General features: G+C 37.2%; 1 protein-coding gene across 1 annotated transcript in view; it reads right to left on the bottom strand.

The window, feature by feature from the left end:
• Positions 1-582: 582 nt before the first annotated feature.
• PLCE1 (phospholipase C epsilon 1) overlaps positions 583-21280 on the bottom strand; it is a 141061-nt gene continuing 120363 nt past the window's right edge. Inside the window, exons 21-33 of the mRNA XM_035554342.2 lie at positions 18016-18140; positions 17194-17311; positions 12772-12903; positions 11268-11558; positions 10279-10442; positions 9093-9354; positions 8057-8169; positions 6798-6926; positions 5838-6047; positions 4209-4370; positions 3822-4040; positions 2493-2705; positions 583-1564 (exon numbers count right to left, since the gene is read on the bottom strand). Coding sequence (XP_035410235.1) covers positions 2526-2705; positions 3822-4040; positions 4209-4370; positions 5838-6047; positions 6798-6926; positions 8057-8169; positions 9093-9354; positions 10279-10442; positions 11268-11558; positions 12772-12903; positions 17194-17311; positions 18016-18140 — 2105 coding nt within the window. The 3' untranslated portion in view covers positions 583-1564; positions 2493-2525. The remainder of the gene's footprint in view (positions 1565-2492; positions 2706-3821; positions 4041-4208; positions 4371-5837; positions 6048-6797; positions 6927-8056; positions 8170-9092; positions 9355-10278; positions 10443-11267; positions 11559-12771; positions 12904-17193; positions 17312-18015; positions 18141-21280) is intronic.

The raw sequence follows: 21280 nt of genomic DNA, 5'->3' as shown, positions 1-21280 counted from the left end.
TGTACTATCAAAAGTAAACATCATTTTAGTTGCACTGTTCAGTTGCACTGCAGTTTTATCCTTTTCCTGATGCAGCTTCTCTCTGAGGAGCAGCAGTTTTTTTATGCTTGAGTGCTAAAGTTGGTGTGCAAGCTCTGATTGCATGAACCAGTCTCTCTATGCATGGATTTCTTAATTTAGTCATACCAACTAACTCAACGTGGTTCAGGGGTTGCTGTAGGGAGACAAAACATGCAGAGCAATTTATTCACGACAGATAAACTTCATATGGGAAATCAAAGGGATGGGTGATTTCAGCAGTTTTTTCATTTGTGCCCCTTTAACTTAGTATGGATTATTTTAACTATTTAAGCACATTAAGAACTCCCAGAGAGAAAAAAAAAAAAAAAAAACGACAACCATAACTAACTTAAATACCAAAAGGTGAATTCAGCAAACATTAAACTTTATAGCAGTGTTTCTATGTAAACAAAAATGGCAGGAGTTATAGTGAACGAGGTTACACTCTCTGGGTTTAACAGGCAAGTAAAAAACAACTATAGACATTTCCTTACTGTATGGAAAAGTGTATTTTGAATTCATAATTTTGAAGTGTTAATTACATTTTTCAGTATATTGTTTGAGTTTGGTCAGTTTTGGGTATTAAAATTCTTGTGTTGAAAAGAAACAAGCATGAAAGTTCAAACATTTTTTTCCTCTAAAGACAGAGAGGGGTGAAATTCTGCAGTTTCTAAAAAGGTAGTATATGATAAATATATTACACAATGACACATACTTTGGAACATGATAATAAATATTCTTTCTTTAAACACAGGCCTGGAAAACTAGAATTTATAAGAAGAAAACGTTGTTCCTTGTCAAAGTATCACTATCAGTTAGGTGTATTTAGCTATTGTACATTACTTTGTTAAAGTAGATAAACCATAAATAACTTGAGCATTTTGTGTATATTCACCGAAGTTAAACTGATAAGCCAAGGAAGTTACAGCATATTTAAATCTCTTTACAATCACTAAACACAGTGTTTAACAGGAATCTTTATGTAAAAGTGCATTATTTTAATATAATACACACAAGAGACCACTCTGGTTCTCTGCCTTCATTTTCCCTGAAGGCAACTAGCTAAAATAATATTTCGTTTAAAAGTGGGGAGAGAGGGTAATGACATGTTTGTTTACAACATATAGTCCAAGAAAAATTCTCCATCTGCCTATCAAGAATCTGCAGATGTGAAGATACAGGGGAAGAGGGGAATCTTCCCATAGCTGACAGGCAGCTTTCCAATCTAGCATCCCATTTAGCATTCCCAAATTCTGGATGTTAATCCAGCAGCACTGCCAGGATTAAGCATCTAAAGCACAGGCCAAACAATTGCTGACCTGTTCAGACCACAGCAGATTTCGTCAAGGGCACTGCAGAAGGATTCAGTGTTGTAAATTCCAGTTTTCAGAAAAATGAAAGAACAAATGCTGAAGAAGAGGGAATGTGATTGGGATTTATCCATAATTTACTTTGCTTTTCTTGAATTCAGTTTGTTGTGATGACTTAGGGTCGCCTTAGTCACCTAGAAAGAAGACAGCAAACGTGTCCATTCATAGTTGAAGTATTTTGCAAATGAACATATTATTTGAATTTTGTTAGTATGATGATTTAGCAATAGCATGACAGTGCATGTCAAAAATGTTTCAATAGCTAAGTGTAAGCAAGTGAAAAAGAAATACAATCTCCTTAAATTTACTTTATGTGAGATGGGATTATCGACACTCAACAGATTTATTCTTCATTTACAATGAGCTGTAGCTTCTCTGGTGAGAGCTCAATGCTGTAGTAGCACTATGCAAATATCTGGTTAATGTAAACGAGTGGGCGAGTTAGATGTACTGTCTTTATATAAACGGTACGGTATTATGTTGTGCCTTTCATTGGTTATTTAAGTCAAGCAAGAAGAAATTGGAGAGCTACAGAAAGGACAGTAAAAATGTTCAAACATTTCTGGCAAAAATTTTGCAGAGAGCGCGACATTACCACTATAAACCTGTTTTAGCTAAAATGGAGCTCATCAATCTGAATGATTTTATTATATGCATGTAATGTAACAACTAACAACAAAATCTCTACTGGATATTTTTGTTTACTTTGGCCAGCAGCAAAAGAATAACAGGACAGTGATAATTAAGCACAGCTAGTTGATTAAAATGCATACTGTAAAATCAAGCTGTATGCAGCATTCTAGTTTTGTTTTATAAATGGGCAAAGAAGGTGAGTGAAACTCCAGTCTTCACACCATTCTGATTCACTGTATCTAATGCCCTAGTAAATAACTGGAGATTTTACTGATCTTTTTGTGCCTGTGCACACCAATGAGTAAGGTTTTTAGGGTTCTGTCAGTCTCCGGTGGCCTTTCTGTGGTTTAACCAACTGCAACTTTGAAAAAAATACTTTGTAATTTACGTACTAAATTGAGTCTAACTTTGAGCAATTATATCTCATACCTGAACAGACCATGCTGTAGGCACTGGAGGTTACTATTCCATAACGTCGCTAAAAGTCAAACTGCATGCAGACCGTTCGTCTTTATTCTGTGGACTGTCTGGCAAGACTTGCAGAGGTGGTGATACAAGTCCCCGATACTGCTTACTTGACTTGGTTAACTTCTTGAGTTCACTGGTAAAGGAAATGCCTTTTCTTTTGTCATCTCGTGCTGCCTGTAAACAAACAAACAAACAAAAAACAGATGACAGAAATAGTTTAGTAGACTCTTAGCTATGAAAAACAGAATTTAACACAAAAACTTACAACATTTTTCTAAGCAGGCATCCCTTTTGAAATTCAATGAGGCTGTGCTTTCATAGCCAATGGCATTGTTCTGATTGTTCTGACTAGATTAATTGAAAATTATGTGTTGTCAAAGACTAAGAATATGTTGCAAATTCGGTATAAACTTGTATAAAATCTATGCTTATGACACATTTACTTTAAAGCAGCAACTGCCATGGACGGGTGGCATATGCTGGGAAGGAGACTGCAGTTCCTTTTCCCAATCATGTCAGTCCTTCCATTTTCCAAAGCCCAAGGTAAAGCAACAGGACAGCTTTTCCATTGGGCAGGAGAAAAAGGGACTGCATTTCAGTAGTTTTTAAGTTCTGTCCCTTCTAATAGTTCTGTCTGTCTTACTATGGGGGGAAAAAAAAAGAAAAAAAGAAAAAAGAATAATGTTGCTGGATGTAACTGATACAGTTACATACAACTGATACAGCTTTTTTGCTGTCTATAGCAGTCTATTCTCTGCTCAGCCACTTCCACCCAGCCTCATGCCAGTCCTGTAAAGATTTAAGGCATCTCCTGCAAGATATTGTGTACCTCTTGATCTTAGGCTTGAATAAATATTGATAAAGATGTGAAGCGGGAGTACTGAGTCCCTCATACTAGCCAGTCATACAAGTACAAGAGGTGGCAGCATGGCCCTGAAAGCATAGCAGCAAGAGGCTCTGCTTTGTTAAAAAAAATCATACTATATTCAGACTTAAAACAATTGTTAGAGTTTTTAAATGCAGCACCTCTTAACTCTTTTTTTTTTTTTTTTTTTTTTGCAGCCGTATGTCTTGTGGTGATGCAATTAGTTTGGGGGAAAAAAAAAACAAATGACACCCCAAAACCTGCAAACTGTAGAACTGACAGAAGTCTGGAAACAAGCCTCAAGAAACAAAGTAAGTTAAAATCTCATTTGACCATTCAGTGTCTCCCTCCTATGGAAAGTATGTTCCCATTGAGCTGATCATGTACCATCTATAAAACCTACAGCAAAGTATTTGATCTTTTACCTGAACCTGTTCTTTGAGTTTAAGGATAAATTTTCCTGCTCCCTTCCACTTGCTTTGGGCCTGAAACACACACTCTTGGTCAGAGAGAATTCTCTGAGATGGTTTAGATGTTGAGGACTTTTTGTTTGCTGGCTCTTTTGTCACCTCTTCCAAGAGGACATAATCGCTTGGATTTGGATTGCTCAGAATGCTGTAGGAGTATTTTGCTTTACAAAGAGTCTGTTTAAAAGCAGAAAGAAAAAGAAGGAAAAGAAAAAGGAGGCATTACTTCAGATGCAGTTTACTAGACAGATTCCTCAGCTAGTGACGAGAACAAAACCCACCTCTCTTGCATGAAATCAGCCTACACACTACAGAACCTGTTAATGGAAGTGGCATGCTGTTTACCTGCTGTATGACATCCTGAGCTGTGCTAAAGCGGGGAGCTTTGATGACGGTGCGTGGTTGCTCTGGGGAGACATCGTGTACCTGAACAAAGAAACTGTCATCCTCAGAGGTGATGGCTACATCTTCCTTTGCTTCTTGAAAGACATTTCTCTCATTTAAATTCTAGAGGAAAAAAAAAAGCCAAATTCAACTACTTCAAAGTGTAATTAATAGCTGGTGGTCACAAAAAGTTTTCATTACATGAAAATCAGAGACTGTGCTGTTGCCCTGGCTCTATTTCATTAAGTGAAAGTCTTCTATATAAAACCAGTTTTGACAAGTCAATATTGCTCATAATTAATAGCTGTGTTTCTAAAATCGGTGTCTGAAGTACTTTTCATAGTAGGCAAGTAGTGCTTAGGACTGCATTACGTAAAAATGAGTTCACTGCTCTCTGCAGAAGAGCTGAAAGGTACAGCTAATGCTTTGAGGTACTAGCATCACAGGCCAAAACCACAGCATAATTTTCATCCATGCTAACACAGATTTTAACCTGTGTTTTCTGAAAGACTGGAGTTCAAGCAGTGACACATTTGTGGGTGAATATACTTAAAAAGTAAGTGTCGCGGTCAACTGAATTAAGTAAGTAAGCTACTATTTGTACAAACAAATGTCTTCTTTGTAATTTTGGCTCTAAACATTAGAAACAAAGGAAAACAAAATACTGACTTGTGTAATAGAATAGTAATTTGCCAACCAAAGATTTAGCAAAAGGTCTTAAAATAAGCAGAGTTGAAAACACTTTATCGTATAAAATTTATAATATAGCTGTGCATATTTTTTCATTCTAAAGGATGCCTGAAGACTTTTCATGTAAATACTGTCTCTGTCATTTGTGTATGTAAACTCTGTGTATACAAACATATGTGTACATAATTCACCGTGTTCAGACGAAGCAATTACATTACATGCAGAGCTAGCCAAATGAAATACCTTTGAAAATTAGATCGTTAAGTGTCTTTCTCCTACTTTTTGTTTCTCACAAGCCTGGGCACTAGCATATATGCAAGCTGTAGATGTTTTGCCAATAGTTTAAACTAAAGTAATCTCTCCATCTTCCTATTTCAAATTTAAAGAAATCACCTATTTCATTATTTTAGACTATCATTGAAAAAAATTAAAATCTACTGAGATTTTTAAAGTTCTTTAATAGTAAAATCCTTTCTAATTTTTTTCTGAATGAAAAAGTTGCTGACATCTAAACTGATTGATAAGTGTAGTCTGGAGTTCTGCTATCTATGATCCTATTATCATTCTTTATATTCATTTCCTATAATGTCAAAATCTTTATTTACATTAAATTAGAATTATCATCAGTCAAAACAGTAAGCTAGTGGTATTGCAGTTTTGAGTCAGTGATTAAACACCATATAGCTGACATTAGAGCTTAGTGCTGCGCAGGTACACTTACTGACAGGTGCATGAAGTCCAGTTGTGCTCCCTCAGCGGTATGTCTGTTTGTAAGTGGTGTACACAGCATTGACATTACTTGCCAAGTAGTGAAACAAACACCATGCGCTTTTGTTTCCTGGTTCTAACAGCTATTTTTAGCTACCTTTGTAAATAACAATTAATCTAAAACAGACTTACTTCCTCTCGGGTTTTAAAGATAATTCTTCCAACGTATCCTTCTTCTGGGAACCAGCTGTTCAAAAGCTGCACTAGCCCTTCTTCAGAACCAATTACTCTCTGGAACGGAGGTTTTCTGCATTCACTCTTTTCTTTAGATATAAAACTTTTCTCTTCCATCAGAAAATAGTCTGCAGCACATGATTCGGTGCCTTTTGTGGTAGCCAAGAGCTAAGACAGACCACAATAAACACACAGCAATTAGAATGCTAAATATAAACACTGTATAATCAGTACTTATAAATGAATATGAATAAAGAAGCTTTAAGAATCAGTAACTATTCTGATAGTGTAGGCAAGATTTCTGATGTGCTATTTATTATTCAGATATTTTACTCGGGGGTAATGTACTGTTCTCTTTAGACTAGCCAGGCAGTTCAACTATTCCAGACAAGGCAGTACTATTTAAGCTTACTTCTGTTCTGTTTGGCTGGCCAGACAATTTATTCATAATCTCAGGACAGTACAGTCTTTTCCCACTGCTGGAATAACAATCCCTGTTGAGTTAACTGGTTTTCCTACTCATGAACTTAGCCCTCTAACTTTTACTCTGTATTCCTAAGATGCTCAAGTTCAAAGACATGCACAGAAAAGTTTGCCCTTGTTCTAAGGACAGCCCACTGACTCTGTCAGTCAGAAAGATTATTTTTCTCAGATGCCCAAACATTAAAATACTAATAGGGAATATGTTCTGAGTTTACAAACTGATTGTCTGAAGCCAAGATTTGGAAAAAAAAAAAAATCACAGATATTCTGAGTTCGCAATGCAATTAATCCCATAGTAATACATTTCTAAAACAACTTACTGTGCTGAATGAACTACAACAATTCTTCATGTGAGACATGCAGGGAGATGCATGTTGAGAACGAAGTTATCCTGGATTCTTGCAATCAGAGCATGCAATACAGTGGGCAGCTTACCTGCTGAAGAAGCTGTGCAGCTGTGGTCCCCCCACTTATGTTAAAAACAGTGAAAGGCTCCGGGCCTGGAATTCCATGAATTGTCACTTTGTAAGGCACAGAGGCTTTCCTTTCACCTGAGCTAAACAACTGTTCAGACAATATTCAACAGGTTACTGATTGTTTTTACACAGGCATATGATTTTTAGGTTGCATTAAGAGAAACTGTACACAAATTGTAAGGAATTTAACAGAGCAAAGCTATCTAGCTAATACATGGTTCTTACACTACAGATCAAGGAGTTTAAAGGAAAAAAAAACGGCAACATAAAAACAAAACATGCCACCCTACCTTGAAGAGAAAGAAGAAAAAGGAAGTTCTACAGTGAGGGTACATAAACTGCCACTGAACAACCGGTACACCTCCATCACTCACTTGTTGAAACATTGTAGGTGAACTCAGACTATTTGAATTCGAAATATGAATGACTGGATGAAAAGCTATAAAGCTTTTTTCCCCAAAACCATTTCTGTTCTTCCTTTCTTCCCTATTGATTCACTGAGCTAGGTGTTTGGCACATATTTGCAGGAAGATAACACCTGCTATAAAACCTAACACTCCAGCAATAAGCAAAATGACGACGTACGCACTTAAAAACACTGCAACACAAGTGACCCGGATAACCTAATATTAAGGGCTTTCTTAATATATATATAAAATCACATTTGCATACATACACGTGCATTTATGTATACATATGTGCATATTTGTACATATAAACATAAAGTTTTATGTTTAACGTTAACATTTGAACATATACACACGTATAAGTATGTATTTGTGCAAATACAGATTCCACCCTTTACTGTAACAGATTACAATTTTAGTCTCATTATGCCAAGGGAAACAGTAGTTGGTAGTTTGCATTTTTGTTTTTTTAATTTGTCCAGAATGCATTGCTTATGATCCATGCATAAAGGAATCATCTGTGAACCTTACTGCTCAACCACACTCATTCTGCAGCACAGGTGTTCTTCTTGTGCTATACCCAAATATACTGTAAGCCAGCCTTGGAAAATCTTCACCCTCCCACAGTTTCAGTGGGATAAACTTACTACCACTGAAGCCCAGAAGAATTAGGCATTCAGGAACTTCTGAAAAATGTGCAAGTTTAAGGGCTAAAATCTTTGAACAGTCTGATTCTAAAAGTCTCCAGACCATAGCAGTCATTAATTTAAAAATACATGGCATTTACAAAAAAAAAATAAATAATAATTACCATAGATGCAGTGTTTCCAGAAGGACTTTCCTCCATCCTCCGACTGTTTATGAATAAGCTAGAAATTTCTAATGCCTCGTTGTGCAGGTTATGGAGCTGGACATGTCTATAGCCTAAAAAGAAAAAAAAAATTTTGTAAGTACTTTGCCACATACTAGGACACAAGGCTTGGAAATGGAAATCTCAGATTTGCTGTATTTAAAGCTAGAATTTTCTATATCTATAGCATTAAAAACACTGGAAAAATACTGCATTACCGCTCTTGTCTGCAAAATAGCATAAACCAAATGCTTTGAATTGCTGAGTGGCTCATATAGCTGTCTATCCTTATCTTGCTGTAATATTCAGTATATTCATACATGAAATAGCTAAATATTAGAATATGAATGAAACAAGGACACAGTCTCCCTAGGAAATGTACATATATTGCCAGATCTTCTCATATGCTAGGACTGTTTTGTTGTATTGCAGTGGCATAAAGTAAACCTGAAACTATTTTTTACCATTCTGCTCAAGAGCTGCTGGCATTATGGAAACTCCCTCTCCCGGTGTTGTAGAACTACTGCTGCTTCTTAGTCTTTCTCTAATCTTTGTTCACCTTTCTTTCACCTCTCCTACTGCCACTGCTGCCAGAAGTACAATTTTCCTCTGCCCTGATGATGACTAGTTATAGGAATTTCTTGGGCAAAAGGAAGTAGTGGAGTGACACCACTCTGGTCTTCCCAAGGGAGCAGCAAGTCTTGAGCTGAACACAGCCTCAGCTCTCACAACCACAGCTTGAGATCAGCACACGCCCCCCAACAGCACACGGTCCGTCTCAAATCTGGGGCTTCTCACAAGTCACTGGGTATCCTCCAGCTCCTAGTGAGTATTAGACCAGCATCACACTGCGAAGGTGAAGTATGTTGCCTGGTATTTGTTCCCTGAATCCTTCAGAAGAAGGCAACCAGCTGATTGAAAATATCCCTCCGGCAGGATTCAGTCCAGGAATCTGCTGGGCCATTTTGGTATAAGGTGTTACTGCAAACTGTGTTACCTCTTTTTAGAGCTTTCAGTGGAATGATTCTTTGAGCCGTTACAGCTGAGCTGTTGTTTTCGACAACTGCAAATCGAAGAAAGACCAAATCTTCAAAGTGAACCCGGAAAAGAAACTGTTCGTTCCACATTGGGTTCAGAGTGTTGCGATGAATGGGTTTGGTCCGGAAATGGCAGCTATCCAGAGGCATCCCGAGCACATCGATTTCGATGCACGGACTTCCTGTGCTATTGCTAGGGCACACGTTCTGTCCAGACACGATCTGAAGCCGAGGAGTACACAGAGACACGAATTAGTTGAGTCATTCTTTTCTGTCACAGTTCTGAGCTAAACTTTGCTTTTATCACATCCCTAAGTAGTTTGCTACCACACTGATTTAATTACAGTGCTCCCCTACTTTCATAATTTCCAGGGCAGTAATTCCAGAAGCAGCACTGCTTAAACCCCACATGCCCTTGCTGTGGTATCTTTCCTCTGAAAAAAATATACTATATATCGTGAGTGTAACCATTCAAGGCATTTGAAAGTTAATCCAGAAAGAATGTCCCAGTAACATAGTCAAAAGGGATCAAATTTTCTTCTCAGTTACTCTGGGTAATGGCACTGACCTCTGGCTTGCTTTGATATACACAGCAGAAGAATCAGGTTTGCAATTACTGTGGCTGCGAGACTTGATTCTTATGAACCTCAGTTTTATGAAACATTTCCTGGAAGGGACTGGCTTCTTGGAACAGCACTTTTTGCCATAAATCCGTGAATGATATATGGGATTATATAACTTCTTTGAAAATATTTTTTTAATATTCAGTACAGCTTTTCACAGTGACTTTCTGTGCCGCTTCTCAAGTGTTCACAAATGTGAAACATCCAGGCACAAGTGTACTTCTATACAGTTGTGTAGTCCCAGAGAAAATGTCGTCAGGACTGGATTTTGACAAACATTGTGAAGGAAACAGTGAAAGTAACTATGGATACAAAACAGCCAATAAAATAAAATAAAGGTGATCATTTGCTGCTTCCCCCTCCAATTTCTTTTACATATATTGGCCTTCAGAAGTAAACGCAGCAATTAAAGCTTCTGTCTTTTCACACAGAAGCATGACTGTAACGCTGGTTTAAGACTGTAGTTAAACGCTGCCTATTTCAATCTATTCAGCTGTATGAAATTCCCTTTTAATGTACTTACTGTTAAAGAATATATAGCTGGCTCCTTATTATCAAGATCTCTTTCTAACGGACAAAATTGCTGGTACATTGAGCAATTTTTATCCCACAGAACAGGAGGTTTCAAAACATATCCACAGCCACCATTAGCCTCAAACATTGCTGCATTAAGTTGCAGAGGAAGATCTGTGAAAGTAAGGCAGCCAAAACTGACACATAGCAATGGTACAGTGGAAAAACAGTAACAGTGAAGACAGCACGTTTTAAATATTTATATATATATATTTTTTTCCAATTTTAGTACTATCAAATCCTGTTTGGTTTTCAGAGAAAGCTATAGTTTATGTACCCAATCTGTCCAATTGTAAGTTATACAAAACTCTAAGAATAGTTCATTCTCTTCTATCCCTTTCTGATGTCTTTATCCAACTGTAGGACCCGCCTAAACCCATTCTCTGAGAAGTATCTAGATAATTGCCATGAACTACATAATGAAAAAGCATCATCTGTTTAGCTTTGTAGGCAACCTAACAGATCCACCTTTGAAAAGGTGTGGGAATACAACATAGGATAGAAAAAAAATGTTCTGACCAACATTAAACCAGCATCCAGCACTTCTAATAAAAACAGTTACTGAACTGTTACCTTTTTATACTTGAAACTATCAGAATATATACATAATATATACTTTTTGTACTTGAGTTACCTTTTTATACTTGAAGTTATCATAAGGGGACAACAGCCACTTATATTGAGGGGAAAAAAAAGTGTTCAGCAATAGAATAAAAACTGAAGTTGTTGCTGGTCCCAACATTTCTGTGGTATCAGATGATGTTTGCATTAGCATAAAGCTCCTGAATTGCTGCTCTTAAGAATTAGATTGCCATTGTATGAAGCTGCTTGTATTGGGGAGCACAGACAGATACCTTGAAGGTCAAATGCAGTTTCATACTCCAAGGACCTAATTCACATTTAAAATATATAAAAAGTTGTGTGTTCCAGTACCCATACCGTCTGTTTGGTAGTTAAGAGCCACGAGCTGTACACCGTGGAGCCAGAAGATGAGTGGATGGGGATTGGAGGAGTCGATGCGTGTGGCAGCAGGGTATGTCCTGAGGAGCTGACAGGTAGTGTGCTGGATCAGCTTCTGGGAGTACCGCCGGCACAGCCGCTTGGCAGCGTTCTCGTTCAGGGAGGAGATATGATAGCATTTGGGCGTCCTTATGATAGCACTGAGAGAAGCTGGAGAATTGTAAGGAGAGCAAGGGTCTTCCCATGTCTGCCGCATCACATCAAAAGGACCTGGAAAATTAACAATACCCTCAAGTCACAGCTGCAGATGCAGAGACTCCAAGAATTCAATGTTTTCTAGTGAGCTGTCTGCGTATACTTTGGAAATAGTAGAAAAAGATAATCCTGGAAAATGATACCATTGAGTATAAATGTCACATTGCTTCCTGTACAGTAAGAACAATCTACGAGAGGAAACAACGTTTAAATATTGGAACGATACTGTGATTTAATACTTAGAGCACTGAAGTCCAAACACGGGGTTGTAGGGTTGGCCTCTGTAGGATTTGCATCCCTAACTATCACATACTTACCCAGCTGTAGGGTCTTCTGGGAGACACTATGCCATTCTTCTCATTTATACGTTTTACATTAGGAAGGGAGGCAAGATTGAAAGCCATCTGGTAAGTCTCCTAACAGGCAGTTTATACAGTGCCCTAAGAGTTAGGTGACAAGTCTAGCAAAATACTTATAACCTTAAGAATTAGGCACTAGAGTTCTTTGTTTGTAGGTCACTGGTTTCTTGGAGGGAACCTAACCTGTCTGCTACAGCCAGGCACTTGAGCTGAAAGAAATGCAATGTTCTTTGGGCCAGAAAATGAGCACAAGAAAGGGTACAGCTCTGTAACTTTCCATCTACAGCATTCAATTGAAAGGCAGGCCATCTGGGCTCAATCCCTGCTCCAGGACCTTTTCTATACTTTCCTTTGTGTTTCTTTACATCTGTTCATATGCAGAAGTACAATTCCCAAGTTCACAAATTGGAGTTCACCTGTGGAGTCTAAATATTTCTAAGGGGGAACACAGGAGTTTGCACAATTACACGTTTGGACTTGGCTGAATTTTAGGTAACTAAGTCCTACATCAGACGCTAAAAATCCTTTTTGGGATCCAGCCCAATAGTCCTGCCTTCCATTTGTACTTCAAAAATATTCATTCGTATCTCTTAAAATACAAACTTGAAGATAGAGTACTTAAAATATATGTTGGTTTTGAATCGTTTATAAATTAGGGTCTTATTTTCCCGACCAATTAATCCTGTTCTAACATTCCACTACTATACACTCAACACTTGCTATAATAGTGTTACTGTAATAGCTGCTGTGCTAACAAAAAAACATTCCAGAGTTCAATATCTTGCACGTTGTGAAGTATATGATCTTTAACAACTTGGTCTGGTACAAAGTCATTCCACGTGACTGATGAAAGAAGATGCTAACTTTACCTTTTCCAGATGCTTTGGCAAGAGTAGCTGACTCCCCAGGGCTTAGTCTGCCAGGATTGTTGCCAAAAATGGACTTCCTGCTTTTTCTTTCTTTTCCTCTGCTAGAGCCAGATGGGTTTAGGGTTGACAAGCCTGTTCCCATAAATGTAAAATAAATGAGCCAAAAAACATGACCAAGAGGGCACGACATTTTCCATCCCATTTTACATTATTTTTTGAGGCATGAATACTCCTCTTATATAGTAAACAGGGCAAGGAGTGTATTTTCCTCCATAATTTAATTTTAACATCCTTAATACATACATGCCTTTATATATTATATAAGCATATAATATATATATTTGTATATATAATGTTTATATAACGTATATGAAGCAATACAGATAGATATACACCTGTATCTCTGTGATATAACTTCTCCATTTTACTTTTTGGCTTCAGAAAGTTGTGAGTGCCTCAAATTGTCAAATGGTCCTAATTAATACTAAAAAAAATCTGCAATAACAGTCCCAATATATTCATCCTATGAGTAATTTCAAAAAATATCCTTTCTACAGAAGCAAAAAATCTGTACAGTACTGAATATCATGGTATTCATCTAGGATACAGTAGCTACACAATTAAATAAATGCAAAAATATGATTTAAAGACATAATGCAATGGAAAACCCCAAAGGCCTGATGGTTAAACAGTTTAACCTCGAGGTGTTTTGAGAGTCATCTTAATAATTATTTGTATTTCACTGATGAGAAATATGGTAGGTATGTGAAATCCATTAAGCATGTAGTGGCCAATACATGCTAGAAGTGGAGCTGGAAAGCTCTACTATAGCTATTATTCAAGTATACACATTCCAACAAAATAATCATTAAAATCGTGATCTAAATCCCTGTGAAATAAACAGACTTCATTCCCTTTAAGGTCAGTTTATTTCTGTTGACTTTGAGAGAGCTCATGGCAGACCAAAGTTAAAATCTAAGTCAAAACGTGTGATACTCATTCTAACACACACAGCAAAGAGGTGAGGGATGCTCTTAGAGACCCATGATGTACTTTTATATAAAATATAACAAAGTACACTGTTATATGTCTAACTGTGACTCAGAAAATGATCCTCATGTACTCCCATCAATTCACACCTGCCTAAAGACCGTCTGGCTTTATACCTATATTTCTTCTACAAATATAAATCACAAAGAGGATACACTGATCTCTGTTCTATTGAAGTCAAGCCCACAGCTGTAAATTTTCAGGTCTCAATCTTTATGGCACGTCTACATGTACTTCATAAAACTATGCTGATAGCTTCAATGGAACTGCTTTGGATTAGTAAAATTTAGTATGTGCATAAATGTTTTCAGTGCTGGAGACTTACTATCACTTTGGGCCAAAGCATACACATAAACAATAGAAGATGGTAGAAGCTGAGATCAAGGAATACGAAGTGACTAGAAGAAAGAGGAGTTATGCACTATGTCCTTCCAGAATAATTTAATCCCAGTTTTCAATGGATCAAACGGATTTGGCACACAAGATCCAGGTTTCAAAATCCTGTTGTGGAGACTGTCACTGAGGAAACAGACTAACCTCATAAATCACCAGAGACTGCAATGCAAAACATCAAGGTTAAATGAACTGTATGTGATGGCCACAGGGTAAGCTGCAGCTTGGAGTTTTCTTTCAGTCTTTCCCATGGGCATGCTTTGCAAGTGACAGGCCTTCTCCCAGAAGTAAGCTCCATTTTTCACTCCAATTTAAAGTGGGCTCCCAAGTATAGCATCACCTATTCATAGAATCATAAATTCAGAGCATAATGGAGGTTGGAGAGGACCTGGAAATCATCTGGTTCAATCCCCTGGTCAAAGCAGGACTGACTTAGATTCCATCATACCACCACGATAACAGAGCAAATGTTTCGTATCTCCCTACAACCCCTATGCTATATCCTTCAGGTTACAGAATTTAGTACCAGCCTCTCTTGTTAGACATAAGCATATTACTCTACTGCTTTTGGAGTTTTAATCCAGAGGATGGCAAACTCCCTTGCCCTTCTTATTCTAACCATGCCAAAGTAACAGGTCAAACTATAATTGTCACTATCTCGCCACGTGTTTCTGATGAGCAGCCAGTTAGTCTGCAGGTTTGCAGACCCTGAAAATAATTTACAGTACTTTACAGTACAGTGCCATTTTTTATGTTCACCTTAATTTCTTCAAAATTGATACCATACTGGCAGATAGTCTGATACAGTGGAGATGGTATCTGAATTTTATGATGGTTACCTTACGTGACTCTCTGCTCATTGCACTTGGTTGTGTGGATCCTGTTTTCACGTACTTTCTCTACACATTGTATAGGAATCCTCAGCACCAAGCCAACAAGCCATGTGCAAATGAGTTATAGCAATACTGTGCTCAGGTATACTTCACTGCCCTCATTTTGGGTGACCCCAAAAGACATTAAGAACATTATCTAATTCTCTTAGATAATGGCACATTGATACATGACAGACTGAAATTGAAGTTAAATAAGGACCATAAAGGTCAAATACCACTGAAACACCAAGAGCAGTGGTGGGTTCCTCCTTACCAGAGGTTGTATAAACAAGAAATGTTTTTTCTCCACATGAAGTCTGTTTCAACGAGGGAGCACTTTGGGAAGTCCATGTTACTCAGTAGACTAGGCTTAGTGAACATAATGGTCCTTGTCTCATTTTATAGTCACAAATAATAACGCTCAGAGACATGGACAGTTGTAAACACAGAATAGAAGTATATGGTGACAGGACAAATAAAGTATTCACACTGTTGGTCAGCCACTGAGACAATGATCCTGCCCTCACTATCTCCAAAAGTCCTGCATTTTCTGAGCTGAGGAAGGAAATTCACTATGTCTGTGACCTCCAGCTGAGCAGAAGAATCAAATCAGTAGCATGGTGGTCTTTGATGTCTACATGTGTTGCAGAGAAGGTAGTATTTGTCTCAAAGGGGGAAACATACACGAGTTTGTTGGAAAACTAATTCCTGTAGCTTCATGTGTTCATCTGTGAACAGAACTCATTTTTTTTCTCAAGTGGTCTATTCATGTGCCCTTTAAAGCAAGAAAAAATGTGATATAGAGAGCAAATATTTCTGTTTCTAACTGAACTTACGTTAAAAACCTGATATATTTTAAAGTTATCACAGATCACCATAACTTCTTTGTGTGTCAAAATACTCGGAAAAATGTAAATTATCTCTGTTTAATCTTGAATATCATTCTTTAAAAGAAAATATTTTATTTGAAAGATATCTCATTGTAGACTTCATTAAAGCGTATCAAATTTGAATTTTTAGAAGTCATTATTGTTACAAGTAACACCTACAATTCTTAAAGTTATAAAAGATAATAAAAGAATGTCTCTCCATTTTTCAGCATGTTTATCTTGCCTATTTGACACTATTTTATGTTTGGCTAGCTTCTCTAACCTGATTATAGTTCTATTTGTATAACATCATGATTTGGCAGAATTGCTAACTTTTCCACAGAGAATCATTCCATTAAAATGTAGATTTTTCATTCAAAACATTAAATACTTCAATAAACAATAAAATCTCAATTTAAAAGTATTTATGTACAAAGCATGAGCCAAAACACACACAACGTCATGTTTCAGTACTGTACAAGTAACTATCAGTGATCTCTTCAGTTACTCCCTCTCCTTCTGCTTTGCAAACATTATTTTTCCTACCCTATAAAATAAGACACTCTTATTTCCTTAACCCTTTCCAGGTAGTGTGTGTGTGTTTGGGGATGTGTGTGTGAGTGCACAGTCAGCTGTTCTCACCCACCCCATGAAAAGGCTGCTTTGTCTTCCTTCTTCCTGGAGCTATCCCCACTGGCTTCTTCAGCCCAGTGGTCAGAAAATCTAAGGAACTTCAGAAGGTTTGAGCTTTCTGCAATACCCCAACAAATGGCTCCCTTCCTATCCACTTAGGAAAGGACAGAAAATGCAGATTGTAGGTAAAAGTGAAAAATACTAAACTGAGATCACTTAAAGAACGTGACAAGCTCTTCATGCAAGGTTTTAAAGAGTATTTTCCTTCCTAATTTAGTACCTCTTTACATGGAAATTCAGAGCTCTTAGGATAAGGCTTTCTTTCATCTGTCATGCCGTAATGAAGCAGTTGTCTAAATTGCGAAGACTGGGAAATTTCCATTTTGTAAACATTTTAATATGGCAAGCAATATATCTTCTCGTGATGGATTTAAGTATGTAATTTCTCAGCTAGAAGCTATTATTTTGTAGATTACCAAATCATCAAGAAAAAAATATCCTCAACTACTTAAATTTAAAAAAGCTTGTGCTAAGCAATTCAAAACATAAACATAGTATCTCAAAGAATTAGAAAGTTTAATACAGTAAAACAGAGAGGTACTTACCTGGGAACTTTACAGCTTGACAGTAAATGACGAGATCTGATAGCTCTGGGGCTATCTGTCTGCTTTCCTTCTTATTTTGTGGAAGGTAGAATTCTTCACCCAGTTCCATATCGTAAACCTAAGTGACAATTCCAGTAACATACAACAATAAAATTACTGCATATGGAAGTACTCTGGCACATCTTACTTATGTCCTTAAAATCTTTTATCTCATTCTTTCTACATAGTTGGCTGTCTTCACCTAACAGATCTCTGGTTTATGCATCAATTCCTGTCACTGACACTGGGACAGTGTGCAAAAGCCTCAATCAGAGTCATTTCTGCACGTTTAGAAAAAAAAAATCTGTTTTCAGGAGAAACTACAACTACAGCAATGCAGTGGTTTGGCTAATAAATAGTAATGTGGCTATTTGATATCATAGTAGAACATTTTATATTATTTAGAAACACAAAGACACTGAATATTCAGATGAAATTTTCAGTTCTGTCAATGTCAGTAGAAAACAGATATCTCAATAACCTTCAGAATTTAGCTTCAATTGAGTCCTTTATTGACAGTTATTGACAGCACCAACAGCTAAATTTTGAGCCAAATGACCTATACATCCAATAACCTCTAAACACTTTACTTGAATGGTATGTTGAATGTTTATTCTATTTAATTTATTTTCTCTGCTGTGTTTCCATGCCTTCTACTATTTGTCTTCATTAAAGTGCATTTACCATCTGATATCTCAATTATCTAAGCTGTACAAATCCCGTTAAAGTTGATTATATATCAAAGTGGGGCTGAGAAGGAAGGGGGGAAAAAAGCAGAACTACCTTTCCTTTATTACTGTAAGTAGCACAATCAGCCTTCTTTATTCTTTTGGCAGTCTCTTCATTATATTCAAACTGCAGCTTGTCACTTGATAATTTATTCTCAGGTCGGTCTTCAAGAATGTTATCTAAAAATTAATGGAATTTTAATAAACATAAAGCCAAACAATTTTACCTGGAAATTTAAGTTGATTTAACAGTATCTGTGGATAATGCCATGAATTTTATCTGAATAATCAGATGCTAGAGTAATGCATTTACTGGTCAAAGCATTCTCTTTTAGTAGTAATTTTCTACTTAAAAATTTTAATGCTCAGCTTTGGTTAATATGTTGCGCTTTTTAAAAGCCCATCCTTTTGTGCTCAGAAGATGCTTAAAAAAAAATAATTTAATGAATTAAAATTTCTTCTTCAAGCTTGCTATCTGAAAACAACTGATACCCCACAACAACAAAGAATTGCTGGTCCAAACAAGTAACCACATCAAATATGTATAATGTGTCTTTGAACAGCATGTTTTGGCTTTCTCCTCCTTACATTCACCATGCACAAATATTTTTTCACATCTATAGCAATTCATCTTCATAGCTGCATATTTATCAGAGAATAATACACCGAGTAATTAGTCTTTCTGGATCAATATACTGTAACTGTCACAAAAGGAATGGTTTGATTTTATTCCTGATATTCCTGATGCTTTGACCATATTCTTTCTTTGCATAACCAGTGTCACACATGCAGCCTTCTAACAGTTCCTGACCAGTTAACAATGCAATATAAAAGTATCTGATTACATTTTTAATATGAAGTAGAAACCATATTTTCACATGGTCATTTTTAACAGGCTGGAGATGCAGTGCTGATTTCATGCAGTTAAAATGCTCAACCAAATGGCCTTTACCTTCCTGGCTGTTAGGAGCAGGAGAAGCATTAAGGACATCAGCTACAGGGAAACGAAGTCAGAGAGGGAATAAGAGTAAAGGAAATTAAGATTTACAGCCAGAGAAATGAAAATTAAGTGTCAGTTGTAAAACTATTAGCTTTACACAAACCTAAAGGATCAGTGAGAAATATAAAACTGAAAATCTTTTAGAAGGTTTACAGACTATTTAGATTAGTTTTGTCAAAATATCAACATAAATAAAGATCCCAAAGAATAATAATTCTAATAAGGCAGTAGATCATGCCTCAGATTCCTTCATATTTTGCACGCTGTGAATGTTCCTTGCTAGGTTCAGATTTTTCAAATCTTCTCTTAACTAGAACATTGCTCAAACATTACTTACTGCGGTTGGCTTGCAATATTTTCCTTGCAAACGTGTTAACAAACATCCAAGTTTTTCACAGCAATTTTCAGCTATGCTCTCTCTACCCTGCCCCACACAAGAAGAATACTCAGATAGGCAGCTAGGCCTACTTTCTAGCAAAACATAACTGCAGGTAGCACCAGAATTAAACTGTAATTTTTCTATTAGCATGAATAATTAGCATGAATCCTGCAGGCAGCAACAGTCAGATCTTGCGTTCATTAATTTTTGATAATTTTTTAAAATCATTGACACAGAAGCAAGTAAAGTGACTGACTGTGCTGCAAGATATGCTCAAGCATCACAACTTTGAACATGACATCTAGAACTTAAATAGGTATGTATAAGACTTAATGGTTCAATAAGTAAAGTATTTTACTGTTTAGCTAGGAGAACATACCCAACTGCATCAGACCAATAGCTTGATATTCTGTTTCAGACAGTGGAAACAGGAGATGCTGTTTAAAGAGAGCACTATGTATAGTCTGTTTCCCTTGGACCACCCCAACATCCACAATTGCTGAATATTAGGGATGTTGGACTGTACATTTCTACTTATAACTTTTACTTATAATTCTGTCCATAAATTTGTCCAATCCATATTTGGCCCTGCTGATACTGTTTGTCTCACTACAATTTCATGTGGCAGAAAATTCCAGATGTTTACTACCGGCTGCACTTTAAAAAAAATACTTTATTTTACCCCTTTTAGACCGATCTACTTGTTTTACTGAGAGCCTCCTAGACCTCATGAGTAACAGTTTTGTACTCCCTTTTATCCACTACTCCGTCATTCATATTCTCCAAATCAACCCTCAGTTCTCTTCTCTATCACATGAAGAATTCCAGCCTTTTCAGACTCCTTCAAGGCCACTGCCCCATTCTCTTTACTTTCTTGGTTGCCATTCCTCTGACTTACTCCAAGATAACCTTCTCAAGATCTGTAGGCAAGAACTGGACACAGAACTCAAGTTGTGGCAAACCAAGGTTTTATACAGAAGCAAAAAGGTGTTTTGTTTTCAGTACGCTTCCTGATGATCACCAATATTTTATTGGCTATTATGGCTGCCACCATACACCAAGCTGAGGACTTCAGGGAACTTTCAATCACTACAAGATCTCCCAAGTAGTTATGGCCAGTGTAGAATTTCAAATCACATAGCAAGCTTTTGTTTTTCTTTCCCACTTATATTTATATATTACCTTATGTATTACCTTATATTTGTCTACACTGAAGCACATCTATAAATTTTTGTCCATTTGGTCAGTTTTGTGAATCATATCTGGAATTATTTAACAATGTTGCAGCATTTAACTTCCCAAAGAGCATGATATTACTTGCAGCATCACTATTGTATCATTGAGGCCCCACTTGAGTATTGCATACAGGTTTGGGGACCCCAGCACAAGAAGGACCTGTTAGAGCAGGCCCAGAGGAGGGCCAGGAGGATGATCAGAGGACTGGAGCACCTCCCCTATGAAGACAGGTTGAGAGAGCTGGGGATGTTTAACCTGAAGAAGAGAAGGCTCCGGGGAGACCTCATTGCAGCCTTTCAGTACTTAAAGGGGGCTTAGAAAAAGATGGAGAGTGACTTTTTACACAGGCAGATAGTGACAGGACAAGGGGGAATAGTTTTAAACTAAAAGAGGGGATATTTATGTTAGATGTTAGGAGGAAATTCTTTACTCAGAGGGTGGTGATGCACTGGGCACAGGTTGCCCAGAGAAGCTGTGGATGCCCCATCCCTGGAAGTGTTTAAGGCTAGGCTGGATGGGGCTTTGAGCAACCTGGTCTCAAAAGCCACAGAGGTGTCCCTCTGTGTCCATGGCAGGGGGGTTGTAATTGAATGATCTTCAAGGTCCCTTCCAACCTAAACCATTCTGTGATTCTATGATTGTTCATATGCACTGATCTACATTAATATATTACCTGAAAATTACCAACAAAAAACAAATACTCAT

Source organism: Cygnus atratus, chromosome 7, assembly GCF_013377495.2.
Source record: "Cygnus atratus isolate AKBS03 ecotype Queensland, Australia chromosome 7, CAtr_DNAZoo_HiC_assembly, whole genome shotgun sequence".
NCBI classification, from domain to species: domain Eukaryota; kingdom Metazoa; phylum Chordata; class Aves; order Anseriformes; family Anatidae; genus Cygnus; species Cygnus atratus.
This window is presented reverse-complemented; position numbering and strand designations above follow the sequence as displayed.